This window comes from Pieris brassicae, chromosome 12 (assembly GCF_905147105.1).
Source record: "Pieris brassicae chromosome 12, ilPieBrab1.1, whole genome shotgun sequence".
In the NCBI taxonomy this organism is placed as follows: Eukaryota; Metazoa; Arthropoda; class Insecta; order Lepidoptera; family Pieridae; genus Pieris; species Pieris brassicae.
This window is the reverse complement of record NC_059676.1, coordinates 3,283,281-3,297,792: the sequence shown is the minus strand read 5'-3', so window position 1 is coordinate 3,297,792 and position 14,512 is coordinate 3,283,281. Positions and strand designations below refer to the sequence as shown.

At 35.3% G+C, this 14,512-nt stretch overlaps 1 protein-coding gene across 1 annotated transcript; it reads left to right on the top strand.

The window, feature by feature from the left end:
• The first annotated feature begins 1,990 nt into the window (after window positions 1-1,990).
• On the top strand, window positions 1,991-14,117 carry LOC123717411 (integrator complex subunit 13). The gene is made up of 13 exons (XM_045673394.1): window positions 1,991-2,337; window positions 2,411-2,485; window positions 2,690-2,835; window positions 3,281-3,427; window positions 5,935-6,025; window positions 6,343-6,471; window positions 7,572-7,682; window positions 9,191-9,351; window positions 9,977-10,120; window positions 11,572-11,722; window positions 12,425-12,567; window positions 12,975-13,123; window positions 13,557-14,117. The coding sequence occupies exons 1-13, from the start codon at window positions 2,122-2,124 to the stop codon at window positions 13,784-13,786; spliced, it is 1,893 nt and encodes a 630-aa protein (XP_045529350.1). The 5' UTR covers window positions 1,991-2,121; the 3' UTR covers window positions 13,787-14,117.
• The last annotated feature ends 395 nt before the right edge of the window (window positions 14,118-14,512 follow it).

The following is a 14,512-nucleotide window of genomic DNA, read 5'->3' as shown; positions in this document are numbered from 1 at the left end:
TCATCGATAATTAGCCATGTGCAAGCGTTGATTGGTTAGTAGGAATGACACGTCTTGATACTGTGATTTATTGCATTTTTCTTGTGTTTTATATTGTATGCTAAACTTTAGTTTATTTCGGGGGTTTCTAATACTACCATAAGATAAATTGTTGCTGAAGGCAGATCTAACAGAGACGTATTAAGTACACCCAGTAAAAAGAGGAAAGGTGGCAAAAAAAACTTGGAACACAACAGAAACAATATTTTTATCTTGTTTCTGATCAATTCTAAACTCTAAACTCTTTTGAGTTTTACACTGTACGAAAAGAAATTCCCACTGTCATGAAATTGCTACAAATTCTTCGGGAAGAAATCAATTTCAATGGAGGAAGAGAATCATTAAAGTAACAAAAATGAATTAAATTTTCTTTCAGTTTGAATAAAATCCAAAAACATAGTATTCTTAAAATAACTCAAAATCACTCAAAAAGGATTATTTTAATGGAACGACATGACATAAAGACATACAGATTCAAGGATTTCGAGAGTATCTAAAGAATCGAGAAGCCGGTGATAAGCTAGATCTGGTTTATTTAGATGAAATCTATATACACGGCTCATGTTCAGTGATCAAATGCTGGCAAAATAAATATATTGCAGGCCCATCTAAAAGTATTTTGGTATGGGCCTAGATGGATCATTGTATAGGCTGGTGCATAATGTGGTTTTGTGCCAAACTGTTGTTTGGTATATAGGTCGAAGAGTATATATTTACTGACTACCACCATGATATAAATAAAGATAACTTTACAAAATGGGTTACGGAGAAGTTGATTCCCAACGTTACAAAACCTCTAAGCCTCTCGCCTACGCAAGCCGACCGTATTGCTGTTATAAAAGAATGGCTTCAATCAAACAATAACTCTCAATGTCAATTACTAGAAGCAGTGAAAAATCATAAGTCTGAACCAAAATATCAGATAGATGAGATTTTAAAATAACACGGCCACGAAGTCTTGAGGCTCCCATCTATCACGTTAAACTCTATAGAAATAGGGATCGATGAATGGCGAAAATCTTGTGAACATGTAATAAAAATTGAAAATCAGTTCATAGAACAAGATCGATTAATTGACATGCAAGAGGAAAGGTTTATCATAAATACTGCGACTTCCGATGAAGACTTTTTTATGGATGTGCAGTATATGGAACCATTTTCAATTTCTAATAGTCTATAATTAATTAATAAACTCATGAACAGAGTATTTGGAGTTTTCATCTAAATTTCGTACCCCACGTTTGCCACAGTAATATTTTCAAAAATTATCCTTGATTGGATATTTTTTTATATTTGCATGTATCACACACAGAATCATCCGCTATAAGGAAAAAAGTATCAAAACGTTTTACTCCAATTACCCCAGTAGTTACTAGCGTGACTTTAGTTTTTTTTCCTTTTTGCCATCAGATCCTGGTAGACCTATAACATCATTATCATACAAATTCGGCGTTAGAGGGTCGCGCTTGAGGAAAAGTGACTTTGTCTCAAACCCATGGCATCTTGTGGGTTTCATCTATAAAAATAATACACAATAAATTAATAAACAGCCAAGGGATTTCCCCCTAGATTTAGGAGTTTCTCAACCGAGTTAGGGGCAGAATAGAGGAATAAATATTTGGAGGGTCTTTTAGGGGAAATTTCAAAAAGACGCAATACAATATCTTTGCTATTGTATATCACCGTACTGATTGAACCAAATTGTAGTACGAACACATTGTAAGAATAGGATGTGTGTGGTTAATCTTACTAAATGTATATTCGTTTAATCAAAAACCGAATAAAAGTTGAACCTGTCAATCCATTTTCTATTACAGATACTTTGCCTTTAATTTCCCAACATGACCACCGCTTTAAAGAATCGCGCCATGGTCCATGTCACCAAATGCTTGGTGTGGGCATCCGCCTCTAGGGGGTACGTCGCCGAGACCATCTGACAACACTGTAATAAATGACAATTAAAGTTACGTCAACTATCTAAATTGCTAAATGTTCCTGCCGCTTTGTTTACAAAATTATAAAGTTTTCTATAACACCTTATTATGTTGTATTATGTAGGGCATATTACAAGTAAAATTTAAAATGTTTCCTACAAATCATAAAACAATATTTGTGTTAGATCACACACCATATTTTGGGATTTCATCCGATTTCCCTATAGACTTTGATGTTTCTAAAAGCCGGGGTGCTGGATATGTACCCTTACCGCCAATTTGCAAATCTTTGTGGACTTGCAGTGTTGAAGCTTCCGTGGAATACTGTCGAATCGTGTGGGATTTATTTCCTGAAGGAAAATTGGTTTGTTCGCTCGTATATTTGATTTATATACGTTAAATTTTAAGCCTTTACTAATAATATTTATTACTTCCAGGTGAGATTCATTGTAAGCGATGCAGCCGCTCACATCCTTAATACTTGGGCACTAGCTCAGCAAAATTTAACTCATGTAAGTATGGATAATGTATACAAAGTAAGAAAAATTCATAAGAAACAAGGAAGTGGTATATTTCAACTATATTCTTAAACAAATAATATGAAATATTAATCGCTTTTGCATAGGAATTATGTGATTATTTCAATAAATTGAGTTCATATGTTTCTAGAGTCAAATTCCAACAATTGTCACTTCCATTATTAACTTTTTTTGTAGATTTTAAATGGTCTATGCTTAGTGGGACCAGTGAGAAGAGGTGCTGGTGGGGACGTGGTGGGATTATGTGCAGCTATTGAGTCACTGGCTGAGGCCTCACCTATACAATCCTCACGACCATCCACTGAAAGACTCTTTCAGAATCGGTAACAGTTATATATCTAAATTTTAAAAGATAAATTTTTTTTACAGGAACTACATTTGACACACCAAACTAAATCCCTTGATTGTGATTTTACCTGCAAAGTACTCCAAAGTAATATCATTGATATGATTTTGTGTAATTTTCACTTATAAAAACAAAACTGTCTTTATAAGTTTCAAATATAACACTTATTTGATTTTTGTTGTTAATTTGTCTTTATATTGAGCTGAATATAAAATTTGAAAAGAGACAGAACTTTGCTTGGGAAATAGATACTTGTTTGCCTTATTTAGACAGACTTTCTCTGCAATTAATCCCATAACCTGGTGGAAAACTTCGGAGTTAAAATGATTCACAATGACTCAATATAAGTTATAGGATTTATAATAGCTCTTTTATTTCTTAGCCTATATGACTTGTGGTTTAAATCTGTTAATTAATTATAGTGGTCGCATAATATGTATAACAAGTGCAAGGGATGATGATTCTATAAGAAGTTTAGCAGAAATTGCCCTCAATACCCTTGTACAACAAAATAAGAAGGCATCAGCTGCTCAACCTCCCACCACTACTGATGCATCTACAAGCACACAGTAAGTTAGCAAATAATACATAGGTAAAATAAACAACAATTATCTAACTTTAATTACAGGAGAAAATAGTTATTAAAGGTTTTTTAGAAAGTAATGTTTAATTATGACAAATTAATATTATTGTTACGAGCTAGGGGATCGGATAGAAAATGCCGTAGATTTATTCAAGGGTTTATTTCTTGGTAAATCAATGAGGAATTTATGGGCACAAATTAACCGCAGAGATGCACTAATTACACACACAAAACAATCACTAATTACTTCACTTATGCACACTTTACACTGTAATTTATCACTTGTATTCACTTTGTTCGCACTTTATCGCTTCGGTGTTTTGCTCTTGTTATCGCATTCCAAACTAAGTGTGTAGTCGCGTTTCGGCTCGCTTATATATCCCTGGGAATAATTCTAAACAATATTCGAGAACTTTCTAGGCGGGCTTGCTATTGAGTAGCGATTGCACAATTCTAGAACGTTCGCACTCTTTGTCTCTTTCGCACGTTGCTCCGTCCTTGTCGTACGGCGTTCTAGAGTGCTCGTCTAGTTTCGAGAAAGTTCTGATCTTCTCTCTCTCTCTCTCGCGTATCATTTCGTCCTTGTCTCACACCTAGAAAGTTCGGTCTAGAATATTCCTTCATCAAAGGGGTATAACTAGGCCTGAAAACGCCTGAAAACGGGTCTCCTGAAAACTGCACCACTCGACTACACATGTTCTGAAACTGACTGAAAAAATGTTTCAGCTTCCTGAAAACTAGGGTAAATTTATGGAAATTACAATTAACTAATATGTGATTGAGCCTCTCCTGAAACGGTCAGAAATCATATTTCAGCCTGCTGAAAAGTTCTCTAACTAGTGGAAAAATCTAGAAACATTGTAGTCGACCCGTCTTCGTAACATTATGTTTTGTTTAAAGTTACATGCAACAAATGCAATTAAACAATGAAGATAATTGGTTTTCTAAAATTGTGATAAAAATAATAATTTTAAAAATCAGCCATTAAAAATGAATACTTTAATTGAAATAGACAAAAATTGTGAGATGTTCTGTATAATATTTATTTTATATACTGAAGCAAAACACAAGGGTAAAACAATATTACTGTGGTTTAGTAGGTTATAGAACAGGCGGTAAATGGGCAGGAAGTACATTTGATGTTAAGTGATACTGCTGCATGGAAATACCGAAAGCGAATGCCTTGCCGGCCTTTTAAGAATTGATACACTTTTTTCTTGAAAGATCCGAAGACGGAAATATCTTAAACAACCCCTTCAACTTGACTGATGCCTTCGAGCTAATATGGGAATTACGTGTTCTGCCTCGACGTCCGATGATGAAACTCAGCTACAGGTAGTAATCTGAACAACTCCTCAGACCACTCTCCGTGATAAATGTGGTGGAAGATGCAGAGAACCCACGTCTCTACACAATGGTAAGAGATCAAGCCAGTCGGAAAGTGATGGGTCGTTGACGATTCGAACCCCTCTTCGTTGAATATGGCCAATTGGAAGAAGCTGGCTCAGAGGTGAGAACTGTACTCCATGTGGGGCCAAATTCTCACTTTAAACTGATGCAAGTGATGGCCCGGAGTGAAGTACCGTCTTGTCTTGCAGAGCACACCAACTATCTTGAAGGTTAATTTAGCTTTTCGATATGTCCACATTTATTATTCCGATGCTGGCCGTGGCTTCAGAGACATTGACATCGAAGGGAGCAATAGCGACAAAGGGTGTTTAGTAGCGGAAATCACGCAACCTTGTGTTTTCTTGGGATTGAAATGGATTAGATTTAATCAACCCCAGATCGAGATTCTACGTAACAGAGTTTTGACATCAGACACCAGGTTATTCCGGTAATGATAGACAACTACCCGAGAAATACCTGCAAGGCCAGTAAATGTTGCTTAGTTGCAACATGTCATTGATATGGAGAAAAAAGGGGACGCAGCCTTGTGGGATCCCAGCATTTATGGGTTTAAAGTCGGCCAATGCTGCGATTGGCCAGCCAGGAGGTTCAGTTGCATAATTTCTTGAAGAGCCCATAGGCTTAACGAAGCTTCGACAGAAGCGCTTTATGCCATACCTCTGCTCATCGATATATAAGGCATACAAGAAGGCTGGTGAAGCTGAGCGACCACGACGAAAGGCGTACCGTCAATTGCTTATCAGCTGGAGCTGGCCGTTTATAATGGTTTCCATTATTTTGGACATCGCCATTTTTGGGAATCAGATGTCTGATCGAAATCCAGCTTTAAAGGACATGGAGGCAGAGTTATATGATTTTTTATTCAATTTCATAAAATGGATTTGAACCGAAAATAAAAGAACCGCGCAGAGGTATCACAAGTAAGGAAAAAAGTAGACTACAGAAAAAATAATAGAAACTCCTTGGCGACTTAAACTTCGTCGGCATTTAATCTGCATCGTGATGAACATTATAACATTGTTTGCTTTAAGTAAATATGTTTCTAATTTTTCATAATAATATATTTAATGTTTTTATTTACAGGTCTTTGGTAGTACATTATTGCCACTTAGTTATAATTAATGTTACACCTGAAAAAGCCGAGACAAGAGTCAATAATCAGCCGCTTACAGAGGTACCTCTAATTTTTAAAATCTTGGTTGTGCCGAGAATTTGCTTTCATTAATTTGTTCGTTCTCATACTCCTCTGAAACCGCTCGTCCGATTCCTATGAATTTTTAATGCCTTTTTTTTAAGTCTTAGAATCGGCTACTATCTATATTTCAAACCCCTAAATGGTAAAAAAAATGTTTTAATTTTTTTATTATGTGGCATTAAAAAATATATACAACCCTAAATTTTCACTCTTTTATCACCAATTTTTTTTCTACACTAGAAATTATTTACATGCTGGATCAGCTAGTTCATTTATATATGTTTTAATAATTCCAGATGGGTGGCGGTCTAATGGGTGTTGAAGTAATTGTGTGTAGAGCGAGCACGTTAGCCAATTTATTAGGAAAACTGGTACTTCCACACTATAGACTGGCAATCACCACGGTCACTGGCATTCCTATGAAAGTGAGTTTAAAACTAGTATTGTCTTTTGTTAAAATAGCTTTTACACATTTAGAAAAACACTTTTTGAAAATGAGACAGAGGACACCGTGAGTCATTTTTGCAAAAACCCGTCATCTTTTAGTCGATATCAACTTCGGGGCAATAAATATAGATAAAACAACTTTCTCTGCAGCTGTGATACTTTTGACATTTAACACTTTTTGTCTTCAGTCACCGTGACCACGCACGCTGAAATGCACGCGAAACGTCGGAAAAAAATTTAAAATTTAGAATTATGTAAATAATTATAAGTTTTAATAATAATACCTAGCTGTAATCCGTTCAAAAGTGTTTTTCTTAAGAGTTTAAAACTACGTATTATTATTAAAAAGTTTGATTTTCACACTAAAACTTGATTTGATATTATATGTATTCAAATCAAATTAATTAATGAATACTTTATAAAATGAAAAAGGGAGTTTATCATTTTATATTTTGTCCTTGTCTCTCTCTTACTAGAGCTATATTTAAAAAAAAACAGCGGCACTACGACTTTTCAGGTCTGGGTTTCGGTTTTTTATGTTTTTCGTAATCCATTACGTAATAGGCAAGTCGCTGATCAGCCTTCTGTGCCTGACAGACAGACGCCATCAACTTTTTGGGTTTAATTGCCGGTTTTCATAAGTTTTCCTTCACTGTATAAGTGTGTGAAAAATACGCACTTAAAATGTCTATTGGTGCCAGTCAACAGCCGGGAATCGAATCTACGACCTTAGATATAAAGATGAGAGAGAAGCGTGCTGATGCCACTAGGCCAACACTGCTGAGCATAAATATATGTAGAAAGAAATAAATTGTATTAAAAAGACAATACAGCTTATATTTTTTTCGCATATAATACATACATGTAATTTTAATTCGTATATGTAATATATTAATACAAATTTACAATTCACCACTAGTTATATTTAATACAAACACTGCCCCTCTGACCGCCTTGCCTTCCAGTATAACCTTCACAAGCATTGTCTACGAATATTTCTTGCTTTCCTTAAGTCAAGATCCTCCTCTCTTTTCATGTAATTGTGGATTAAATAAATAGTCATAATGGTAACTTACAGGAAGAGCAAAATGCAAGTTCCAGTGCAAATTACGATGTGGAGATAATACATTCAGCGGAGGCCCACGCAGGGCTTCGGGCTTCTCAAACAGCTGCCGAAGCGACTGAGTCGGTAGGATATCAAAAGTGTTAGTAAAAAAAAACAATGTTGCTGCTATAAGCAACACGCGTTAACTGGTATAATAAAAACCCAGTGTTGCTACGACCATAAATGAGTCTTTGATCATTTTTCTTTCATAACAGGTGATCAGCCTTCTGTTTGACACATGACGTCGACTTAGACAGAAAAACCATAGCCTGGAATTGGACCTCGACTAATCATTGTTTTTATTAAAATTTTAGATCTTTCACGCGTAATTTCTACCGGTATATATATATATATATACAGCAAAACCCGCTTAACACGATTTCTCAGGGATCCTACCAAAAACGCGTCTTAAGCGAGAAAGCGTATTATACGGGGTAGGAATAATAAAACTTACTACATACTATTATGTATTATGTTCTAATTTTCGTATATATAGGTATTAAATTATACATTTATGATTTATATTAAATACGTATTGTAATTATAATTACATTATTTAAAATAATCACTTATTTTGGTTTGACAGAAAGATGTTGATGCATTAGCAATTAAAAGATTTTCAACATAATTCAACTTTTGCAGTGAATCTTCGCTTTGATTCAAAGTAGCTACATAGTGTCTTAAATTTACATTTACAATTAACAGCTGATAAAACCTGGGCGTTTCACAAAAACGCAGTTGACTCATTTTCGTCTTCATCGTTATCACTTAGGGCCTCGTTTTGTGTCTTATTCACATTCTCAATAAGATCTTCAATTGATTGGATTTCGTATGGTGCTACATTGTCATCAATGGAAGAATATCCAGTAAAACCCTACAGTATCTCGGGTTCTTCACTAGCGAACGGGGGCCTTGCTGGGGGCTCTCGTTAGAGCGCTCGGTAAGAGCTCTCGGTTCGGGCTTGGGCGTATTAAACGGGATGATGAATCGTATTAAGCTTTAAGAAATGTATGAAAATATGTCTCAAGTTGCAGAAACTGGCGTCAAGTGGCGTATTATGTGAGAAATCGTATTAAACGTGATCGTCTTAAACGGGTTCTACTGTATATATTGTGGAAGGCACTAGACCGCGCGGAAGGTCACCTACGCGTTGGTCAAGTCTGCCGTAGGAGGCTCACTCAATGAGTGCAGTAGGATGACCTCTAATAGGCAACGATAGCGAAACCTCGTGGAGCGCATCACATCTGCCCCCTCTAATACCACTACTACATAGCGATCATGATCGCTCTGCCAAGAGTGTACCGGATAAGAAGAAGAGATAGATATTTTAAATGAAATAGGAGGTAAACGGGCAGGAGGCTCACCTGATGTCTAGTAATAACGCCGCCCATGAACACTCGCAAGTGCGTTGCCGGCCTTTCCAAGAATTGGTACGCCCTTTTCTTGCAGGACCCGCTTTGAATGTCACTGAATTTTTGTAAACTTAATTCGATTAGACTTTAAAAGGAAAATATTTCATTTAGCAGTAGCTCATGACATTGAATTGTATGAAAATCACAGCAAAATTTATATTTTTGAATAATGAAATATAGGTGGTGCTACGTTGGTGGACGCCGCGAGGTGCGGAAGGGGGGGCGGGGGGCTGCAATGGGCCTTTGTGGAGGGTGACTCCGGCAGATGTTGCCTCGCGTCCTTCCGCCTGCCTCGTGAACTTCTTGCTTAATGGCCGATCGGTCACTTTGGAGGTTCCCACGTAAGCTATACAAATATTTTTGCCACAAACAGCCATTACATATCGTGTATGTGATTTGAGGACTGTGCGTACTATGTAACTCTTAATAATTTAATTAGTAATGAAATTAATTGTATTGTATATTGTTTATATATGACGGTATAGTTTTTTGCTTAAAAAATGATAATTTTGTCATAAAATAACAATTTATACTCCTTATTATGTCCCAGTGTTTTTAAAGTTATTTATTATTTTATGTCATTTCTTAAAGTTAATTGTTATTTTATGTCATTTTTTAAAGTTAATTGTTATTTTATGTCATTTTTTAAAGTTAATTGTTATTTTATGGCATTTTTTAAAGTTAATTGTTATTTTATGTCATTTTTTAAAGTTAATTGTTATTTTATGTCATTTCTTAAAGTTAATTGTTATTTTATGTCATTTCTTAAAGTTAATTGTTATTTTATGTCATTTCTTAAAGTTAATTGTTATTTTATGTCATTTCTTAAAGTTAATTGTTATTTTATGTCATTTTTTAAAGTTAATTGTTATTAATTAATTTATGTTACTTCTTAAAGTTATTTATTGTTTTATGCCAAAGTACGCCTACTGCCAGTAAAAGTAAATATCAAAATATGATTTTCAGAAGAAAAGCAGGATGCAGATCAGCATCCCATGTTTTAGCAGCGCAGGGTGGGGAACTATGGATTGGGGCATTGGGTGGTAGGACTCCATATGAAGACCCACCCGCTTTGTCAGAGGGGGCTGGTGGGAGAGTCACGGATTATAGGTACATTAGTTAATTTATAACTTAAATGATGACGAAGACGGCCTTACTAACAAGCGATATCGCCGCCTAGTAAATAAAAATCTTTATTCAAGAATGCGCACACTTATGCAACTGGCACATGGTTGCACCCCAGCTCATCTTGCTAAGCTAAATATTATAGACAGCCCTACGTGCGAATGCGGATATGAAGAAGCTGATTTGTACCACATCATGTTTGTTTGTTCTCGACGGTCGCGTCGGCTCTTCTCGAAGGTCTCATTTCCCTTCATCCATATCCTTGCAACATTGGACCCACATGTATATAAACTTTTACCAGCTTTCATGTTAAGTAATGATATAAAAATTTCGACAATATGAAAGTAAATTTATGTAAATATCTTGTCTTACACTCCTTTTTTATGTAGCTCTATAAGAATTGATCTTTTATTTTTTAGATTTAATTTCCATACTTAAATTCCTATCCCTTTGATAATTATATTTTTTCACCCGTTTCCCTGTTTTTACCCTGGGCCACAATGCACAAACCGTGCGGGCCATTAAAAAAAATGCACACACACACAAAAGTACCAAGATTGAGAACTATAAAGTAGTGTTTTCCCACAAATGAGCCTTTTAAAGTCAGTTTTTGCCGGGTACCATCACTATGTGGAACCAGCGACCCACTGAAGTATTTCTGAACCAATTCGACTTAGGGTCCTTCAAGAAAATACGTACCATCTCTTAAAACGCACTCGCGAGCTCTCTGGCAATGAGAGTGCCCATGGGGGGCGGTGGCATCACATAACATAAGATGAGCCAAGAAGGATAAGATAAAAAGATTGACATTATATGCGAAAACAATAAAAGGAAATTTCCGATTTAAAATATGTATAGTGAAGAGGTGTTGATATTATATCACATGATATTTTTGACATTCAACACCTTTTGTCTTCAGTCACCGTGGCGACGCACGCTGAAAAGCACGCGAAACGTCGGAAAAAAATTTAAAATTATGTAAATAATTATAAGTTTTTAATACATAGCTTCAATCCGTTCAAAATGTGTTTTTCTTAATATCTCTATCTATGTTAACAAAAGGCAATACTAAATAAGTATAAATTAATTTCATTTAAATACTATCTATGGATATAGTGCAAAATTGGTAATATGTAAATGTGAAATAATCTCGATACTTGCTTAAAAATCGTTAAGGTTAAATTAAAAGACATTGAAGTCATTTTGGTCCTTTGCCCCTTTTGTCCCCTTTTTTTTAAATTTAAATTTGAACAGAGAACAAACCATCTTTCAACTGTTCTTAGCTAAAAAATTGTATTCAAAATGTTTTAAGTTTTTTAATTTCAAATAACTCTTTCGCATCGTGTCATGTTAAACGGCTATTTAATTATTGGTATAATTTTAAAATAAAGTAAACAATTTCAAAGGTCTAAAGCAAATATTAATATATTTTCCAGGATAAAGGAATTCGGAGCGCTAATGCAACAGAACAAAATTCACCCGTTAAGAGGGATTGGTTCGAATACGCGTGCACGTACGAAGCTCCAACGGCATACGACGTACTGGCCGCTCACTATTTCTTCCACGCTAATATTTAACTTGGGATCTGTGAGTATTTTATTTAACTACAAGCCATTAAAATTATTGCCATATATAAAAAAAACATTTTAAACAAAATACTGTACATCTCTTTAAGTTTTCTAAGAGTGTACTATGCTTTGTGAACTGAAGAATTGTGTGGATTGATCCCGCCTGGCTCGTTTCAACAACCGTATAAGCCGCGTCAATCAAAATTTCATAAACGTCACTTTGATGTCAGATGACGGTGTGTTTCACAAGGTGCATTCTTTTGCGTACGATCGAACTGTGGAAAAGACCTACGATGGGGATCTTTCTTGAATGATACGATTTCCAACTATTCAAAGTTAGAGTGTACCCTTCCCTCAAAAGCCGGCAACGCACCCTCTGAAAAATCGGAGTCAATGGGCTGCTATAACTACCCTTAATGGGCGTCACTTTGGCACCCCCCCCCCCCCCAATGAAGGGCACTTCCCCCCAAGTTAATAAAACTTTAACCAGTCATTATTAAAAATGTTTTTTAATCCTATAATAGTAACTGTTGGCACAATGTTTATATGTAACTATTTCGTAATTGCTAATTAGTATTTAAATCTGTGTTTATAGTACGATATCTTATACGTCAAATTTTCTATTAATTTATTAAAGAATTGCTCAAAACGGGTTTATTAATTGCAATTATTTTATTAAAATGTAAGGCTTTATAGTGATTTTAAATGATTTATTTTTCAGGTAATGGAACCCCTAACACGACTAGTCGTTCAAGAATCGTTAACGGAAGATGAAGTGGAAACGTGTCGTGGGGTCCTTCTCTCATTATTGGGAATGGAGACGAGGCACGAGTTCCCTTCCGCGCAATTACCGGCTAATTTGAGGTCAGATAGAGTAACATATAATTTGATTTAAAATAGATACACGCAAATACGTTTTTGACATATGGAAGTCGCCGCTTAGTACTAAGTATGTGTTGTTAAAAACGTATGTTAACTTTAGAAGACAGTTTTTTGAGTGAACTTTCATTTATCATTTTATATGTAACTGTTCATTACCTTAAACAGGTTAAACTATACGGTATTTAAAAAAGTATTCAATTTGACATATGAGAGTCTAGTGAGCGCCTAATCCTAATTATTAAAAGTTTTATAAATATTTATTTCGTTTATAATCTAGCAAGGTTCATTTACCTCAAAAGGTTATGCCTTTTTTAACTTTTTTTTAAATTTTGTAGGTGTACAGACAGCATTTAGAATTTTAGATAAACTTAAAATTATTCAAATTTTAGGGGTAAATCAAGTGGGCGTCGCGAGGAACAATGGCGGCAGGTATGGGGCGAACTAGAGGCACTAGTACGGGCACATTCTAACTCAAGCCCACATCGAGCTCTTTTGCGGACCTTACTTGAGTGTAGGTCGCACAACCATAGTAATGAAGGTAAAATATTATGGGCTTGTTTTAAACCATTTCAGATTATTAATTGGTGACGATAGAACCCATACAAATTGTTTATATTATGTCTATAATAATGATTTCAAGCGCTCGTCAAGCTTGTCGAGGTAAGATGGCGCGGCGGCTCTATGACTATTTATGTAATCATGGAAACAAACTTCAAGTTTTTTTTTTTTAATTAAATAAATACACATATTTCAATCATAAATAATGCCCGACGAAATTAAACTCGTATGATACGATTTACGAACAAGCTACGTCAACGTCATTTAGACTAATCTGTGATCGTTTTGTGTCACGTGACTGGCGTATAAAAATATTTTTAATAATGTACTTTTTTATGTTTTATACAGATCACTCTCAATAAAACTTTATTTTTCATAATGTCAAATAGCGTTATGTTCGATAAATATTCCAGGTGAATCGTCAAGAGCGACGGTAATACGCGCTACCACAGATTCGCCATTGTCTCCCGTCGGGGCTGGTAATGGTAACGGCGATGTCTGGGCACCCAGAAATGCCCTGGACGCTCTACTGGGTGCGCCCAGACCACCACGGAGACCAGACTTCGCTGGTCGTCTTACCGCTGGAAACAGAATAGCAACCCTCTACCCACAAATGCAGCAAGATGTTGAAACTCAGAATTAGCAAGCATATAATTTTGCTTTTAAGATATTATTTTTGCACATTCCTCTTCATATGACTTTTTTGACCAGAGTTGCCTGAAAGGGATTGCTTTTTAGCAATAGGGTCGCCCTTTACCTTCTTATGCATATACATTACCGGATTTATTTGAATGGAAATGGTTAATGAATAAAAAAGTTTAACTACCCTCATAATGTCCATGAAGTGGGTAGTCCTAAAAATGCACAAATTCAGGAGCAACACGGAGTCGTGTTATCGCTATAGTGCGCTATGTATGAGGGGTGCCTTATAGTATATTTAAAATTTATTTTACTAAATATAAGATAAAATTATGATGAAATGTTGTTTGATTTCGTCCTTTTCAGAATATTTTCGAAATAGTGTTAAATACTAATTAGTGTTTCTGGAACTATTTAGTGACTGGCCGACACTGAATAATTGATTGACTGTATACCGGAGAATCCACTGAACCTAGACAAAAACTCATAAACATTACATCGCATAGGTTTTTTATAAATTCCAGATCATTTATATAATGTATGTAGAGTACAGAAGTTTTTTATCAAATTGCAACTATCATATAGGGTATTAAAACATGAGTAGTTTTTTTAAAAAAATAAGATTACACAAGTGTTTTAATAACTAATTATATGCAGTTGCATACACTACTTTATTTAATCTCTTGGCTATAGGCTACGTTAAATAAAATGCAATATAAAAGAAACAAAT

Excerpts from the sequence above, each read along its gene's own strand:
- LOC123717411 (XM_045673394.1), top strand. The coding sequence starts at position 2,122 with ATGTTTCCTACAAATCATAAAACAATATTTGTGTTAGATCACACACCA. Across the intron at positions 2,338-2,410 it reads TATTTCCTGAAGGAAAATTG|GTGAGATTCATTGTAAGCGA; the intron begins GTTTGTTCGCTC and ends TATTACTTCCAG. Across the intron at positions 12,568-12,974 it reads CAATTACCGGCTAATTTGAG|GGGTAAATCAAGTGGGCGTC; the intron begins GTCAGATAGAGT and ends TTCAAATTTTAG.